The sequence below is a fragment of the Mytilus californianus genome, unplaced genomic scaffold (genome assembly GCF_021869535.1).
Source record: "Mytilus californianus isolate M0D057914Y unplaced genomic scaffold, xbMytCali1.0.p SCAF_4, whole genome shotgun sequence".
Taxonomy (NCBI): domain Eukaryota; kingdom Metazoa; phylum Mollusca; class Bivalvia; order Mytilida; family Mytilidae; genus Mytilus; species Mytilus californianus.
Genome location: NW_026262690.1, coordinates 22,497,037 through 22,503,036, shown reverse-complemented (window position 1 = coordinate 22,503,036; position 6,000 = coordinate 22,497,037). Strand labels below are relative to the sequence as shown.

Sequence of the window (6,000 nt, the reverse complement as noted above, 5' to 3'; positions counted from 1 at the left end):
GTGTTGTTCGTTAACTGCTAATAAACTTAAATCATATTATTAGTTTTCAATTTTACATTGCTATACACGTGTTGCGTACCAAATTATAAGCTTTTGATGAGTTTTTATATTTTTTCATCCCGCCCCTTTTATAACTCACTAAATGGTATGGTTTTTTTTCATTGTTGAAGACCCTCCGGTGACCTGTAGATGTTTTAATAGTTGTTCTTTGGTCTTTGGTAGTTGTCTCAATAAAAATCATACCAACCTCATCTTTTTATTATGTGTATATGTGTTTTTTTTTTTTTTTATTAAATTTACCTTTGAAAATAACGTCCAAAATTTTTAAAGTTTTGAAAACAGCTCGTCTGTAACTAGTTTCCATTTACCTCACTCTTTGCAGCATACTCTTTGGTATAATTCCCATGAAAGATAATTAAGGATATTTAAAGCTAATGGTTTGTTTTTATCATGCTAAAGTATCAGCCAATATAAGGTAATACAGTTTCCTAATACAATTTATAGATATATCCTCAGGAAGATGTGAATGACCAGGATACTAAACTGTAGATATATGACATTTATGATAAAAGTACAATTTAATGAAATGTTTGCCAGTCTGTTTTTTAAACATATTGATTCGGTTGATTGGCCTTACCAATTATTTATTTATTAAAACTTTAACATGTACACACAGAATGCAATAGAAGCTTTCAAACCCGAGATGGAACAGTCTACCGGTAATCAATGATAAATGATTAATACCACGTATCTTACTGATGAACATTTAAAATCTGAGTTAAAGACAATTTGTTCTTACCTTTGACCATAGGAGTTACCCGAGCCGTAACAGTTGTAATATTTAATACCAGAAATTCAAAATAATATATAGACAAAGTGTTATTACGTGACTATGAATGATTCTGGAACCGTTCTCATTTTACTCATATTCTGCAAAGCAGTATTCTTGTCGGCAGGGGGTAAGTCAAATTAGTTAATTTCATAATTTCTTTGTCATTACTTATGATTTAAATATTTTGATTGAGATGACATTCAGTAGATATTCATACTATTTTTAAATTGGTAAATATTGCTAACCTTCAGGCGTGCAGGTTTATACTGTTCTGCTGAGGCGTGTTTGTTTTGTTTTTGTGATCCCTAATTTTTCTTATCTTTTTACATTTTCTAATTTTCATACGATACGTACGAGTCAAACGTTATGAAGTTGATCTAAAGAAATACAACTAAAAGACTAATACGACTACGTAATTATTTTAATGTTTTTTTTAAAACTTTTACAAGATCAAGTTCATTCCGTGCTGCGTATCAAAGAATGTATTACAGTATGTGGACAATGGCTATCAGGACTGGTATTGCTAGACACTTGCTTCTTTTGTGACTAGCATTTGGTACAGATTGTATTAAGATAATAATTTACATACCACATAATATTATAAAACAAATAATTTCTTATTAAACGAAATAGTCTTAAAACATAGAGGTGATTATACATATTGTAATCGTTACGATTTCTTTGCTGGACATAAAAAGAAAAGATTAAAGCAAGAAATATGGGTATTGAACATATATGCAAGTGATTTGTATTTTGATCGCAACTTGGGAATTGTGTTTGTCTTGTTCCTTTACACAATTATGAATGGCAGTTAATGACACAACGTAACAAAAACCCAAGTCGACATTAATTGATAGATATTGTTGACATTTCATGCAAATATCTAAACGACACATTCTTTTTAAGAATTCTTGCGTTTTTGATAAATATAGAACCAATTTTGTCTACCTGATCATACTCTTGACAAAATCAATTATTATAAGTGATTGTTGTCCTTTTTGAAAGATATATTTTAGAATTTCCTACGGAATTAGTCAAAGCGAAAATAATGACAAAAGGGACGAATTGTTCGTCTTAAAGATAAATATTACCTTTCCTTGATGATGTCACGTTGTCTCATCTCCTCTGCAGGTATGATATGCACACAAAATATACCCTCATGACACTTACCAAGGAGGTAATCATAGGTCTGTTATATGTTGCTTTGGAATTTTAACGAAAGCGAAGAACTGGATCTTTCTTCACTGTATTGGATACCTAAATTACATAAGTGTCATTTAAAACAACGTTATATTGCTGGATCTTCCAAGTGCTCTTTCTAAACAGGGGCGGATGCAGGATTTTAGGTTAGGGGGGGGGCGGCGCAAACTTAAATTTTTTGAGGTAAAATTATCGAAATATTCTTTATTAAGCTGAGGACAACCCATGCTTTGCAAATTTTAGGGGGGGGGGGGGGGGTGGGCGCACGCCCACCACGCTCCCGCCTGAATCCGCCCCTGTTATACCATTAACATTATTTTTTTTATCAGCAATCAAAGCCGCGCTTCGAAGTTATTGTGAAACTACCATCTCTATGGGCGGCGTGAATCAGATGTGGATACTTAAAAATTCGAAAGATCTGTTACAATCTAAGTCTCTTTCCTCTTGCAACAGTATTAAAATATTTGACTTTTCCACCCTTTACACAAGTGTTCCCAATTCCAAACTAAAAGACAAATGAAAGAATTGGTCCTGCTTTGTTTCATAAAAAAATAGCCAACGTAGATATTGTAGTATCTTGTCTTAGGGAGGGATGAGTCGTACTTTGTAAAAGAATCACTCTGATTCAAAGAAATTCTCTGAAACTGACATTATCAATATGTTTGATTTCTTGATTGACAACATATTTGTTACGTTTGGAGGATGTCATTTCCAACAAACGATATTTCCATGGGAATCAACTGTGTTCCTCTTCTTGTTGTTCTTGCCAACTTGTTTCTTTATTCATATGGGGCTGACTTCATACAGGAACTTCTTAGGAAGAATAAAAAGAAGCTAGCAATTTCCTTTAACTTCACAATACGCTATATAGATAATGTCCTCTCACTTAACAATTCAATGTTTGGTGACTATGTTGAACGCATCTGTGCCATTGAACTTACAATAAGGGATACAACAGATACAATTTAGTCTGATTCGTATCTTGACTTGCTTCTAGAAATCGACAATAAGGGTCGGTCGAGAACAAACCTTTACGACAAAATTGATGATTTTAGTATCCCAATTGTGAACTTTCCATTTATATGTAGCAACATTCCAGCAGCACCTGCACATGAAGTATATATATTTCCAAGTAGATACGATATTCTTGAGCTTGCATTTCCTGCTTACAAGGAAGCTATTGAACCAAGAGTTCCAAATGGTGAAGTTGAAATAAATCCTTTGAAAATTTTACGGACGCCATCACGAGTTGGTAGACAGTTTTGGAATATCTGTTTAACAGATGACGATGGATATGTTCCAATTGTTGTAACCACAGTTCCGTCATTTTTTCCTCGAATAAGACCTTCCTATTAGACTTATCAACGGCTTTGTACTTACATGAGCAACACGATGGGTGCCACATGTGGAGCAGGATCTGACGGAGCACCTAAGATTACTCCCGGGTTTTTGGTTGGGTTCGTGTTGCTCTGTCTTTAGTTTTTCATGTTGTGTTTTGTGTGCTGGTGTTTGTCTTTCCGTCATTTGTGGTTTTTTTTTGCCATGGCTTTGTCAGTTTGTTTTCGACTTAAGAGTTTGAATGTTCCTTTGGTATCTTTTTGTTTGCACTTGTTTGCAGTAAATTGTCAGATTTCATTTCTCATAAGGGAGTTGCAACTTAGTTTTGGTACATTATAAAATCATAAACAGGAAATAAAATGTATCATTTAAAGTATTAATATCATAGCACTGAAGAGATTTTCAGGGAGTCAAAAAACAACTCTTAGTAAATGAAAATGTAACACGCGTCAAGAAAATATATAACGAAAATGATTGATTTTTGTTTGCGCAACGTCTAGTAAAAGATGCAAAATGCATATTTAGGAGATAATGATTGAAAAGTGAATTGACCGGGTTGAAAGGTGGGTAATTGCTACTGCCACTGAAAAGGATAATTTGCCTTACAACTGGTCATCGAAGGACTCCCCAAAAAATTTCTGCATGGGAAAAAAACGCAGAACTCTCTCGACACGAGGAACTAATGAAACGTTTGGCAAAATGGGATATGGGGTATACTTGAATGAGATAGCAACCCAACGAAAAATAACCAAAAAGACATCTTGAGAGCAACATTCAGCCTTCAACAATATACAGATCCATACAACAGGTCAAGCTGTTAATATTCCGAATTTATGAAACAACTTAAGATATGTCAATACCGCCACATTCTCTAAATAAGGACGAGCATAACATAGACCAGAAACATCTCTATGCAAACAGTTTATTTTAATATCGCCGATACAAAAAGGCGACAAAAGAAATAACTATGAATTGTATAAAACATTAAGCATCCTTTGACGAAAAGAAGAAGACGTTTGCTTTTTTTTATCTTGAGAGTCATAAAAGTTTATAATTGACAAAACGTAGTGTAGAATAATGAAATATTTTTACAAGTAAAAACTACCATAAATGTAGCAAGTATTCATACATCGAATATATATAGTTTCGATTAAACAGAGAGAATGACTTTTTTCTCAAGGATCCTATTTGATAACACCCTTATCTACAACCTCTTTCGAGAGATTTCGTATTCTTGACTACAGCGTGTTGTTGTAAAATATAGTGACATCATATACAACAGCCATTAAAAAAGGCTACAAGTTTTACGTTCCTTTCTTTTTCCATTTGCATAACATTTGAACACAATGAGAATAGATTACATAAAAGAAGTACTTCAAATAAACACACACATATATACACACATACATGCATACACAATTGTTAATGATTAATTACCAAAAGAGATACGCCAAGTTAACGATCATGTCGAATTTTACCGGATAATTGTATATTACATAAAATTGAGAATGGAAACGGGGAATGTGTCAAAGAGACAACAACCCGACCAGATAGCAGAAAACAGCCCAAGGCCAACATAGGGTCTTCAACACAGCAAGAAAATCCCACACCAGGAGGCGGGTTTCAGCTGGCCCCTAAACAAAAAATGTATGCTAGTTCATTGGCTAATTTCTGCAATAGCATATTTTAAAGTATAACACGAATGCTGATTGAATACAATTTTATGCTGAACGAAGTGATCCAAATACTGGTGCGTATCATTAAAGTAAGTCAAGATTTACATCTCACGTTCAAGTTAGCACATATATAACTATCTAATTGAAAAAAATAGTTTAAATTAAAAAGTTCTACAGCACTTATTGATGATTGTACCATGTGTGGTAATAATTCCCATGGTAGATAATCAAGTATTTCTAATGCTAATTAAAGATTCTTATCTATATAAGCTAACAATCAATATTTGCATAATTCAGTTCCTGAGTAATCTTTAAAAAAGATGCAAAATGAATATGTTAATGACCAAGAAATAAAGGAATTGTATTCAAATAAAAATCAAAATATTCTTGAGTAAGTTGAATTTTTCTAATGTAATGACATTGATTAGACTGATACGCATTACTAACTTTTGCGTTGTCTATTGCACGGTTTTATACCAATAGAATACTGTTCTACGATAGCATATTTCAATTCGAATGTCTTAATCAATGTAAAATGATTAAGACCTCGTATCGATGATAACTTACGATCTGTGTCGAATGGAAAGTTGTCTTTATTTTATTCCATGAAGACTGACTTCAACCAAACATGTGATATTACAAAACTTAGATCACCAAAAATAATATATGTATACCTTCTGATAAGTTTTTATAAAATAATGAAGAAAGTCATTTTATTGCAAACATTCAGATTTATTGTTTATCTTAGGGATATGTAATACGGTTAAAAGTAAAAAAAGTAGTGAAAGTCAACCATGCACTATATCCATATTGAATTATGCAGATTTTCAAAACGGAAAAGAGCAAACAATAATGAAGTAACGTTACGACAAAAGACCTGAATGTTGATGGCTTTGCTAAAATATAACAATCATATTTAATGGCGGAAGTTGAAGTGGTTAGTCTGAATTCTAA

At 32.9% G+C, this 6,000-nt stretch overlaps 1 protein-coding gene across 1 annotated transcript in view; it reads left to right on the top strand.

The window, feature by feature from the left end:
* Nucleotides 1-696: 696 nt before the first annotated feature.
* The window catches only part of LOC127737711 (uncharacterized), a 95,846-nt gene continuing 90,542 nt past the window's right edge, over nucleotides 697-6,000 (top strand). The window contains exon 1 of the mRNA XM_052248561.1: nucleotides 697-959. Coding sequence (XP_052104521.1) covers nucleotides 893-959 — 67 coding nt within the window. The 5' untranslated portion in view covers nucleotides 697-892. The remainder of the gene's footprint in view (nucleotides 960-6,000) is intronic.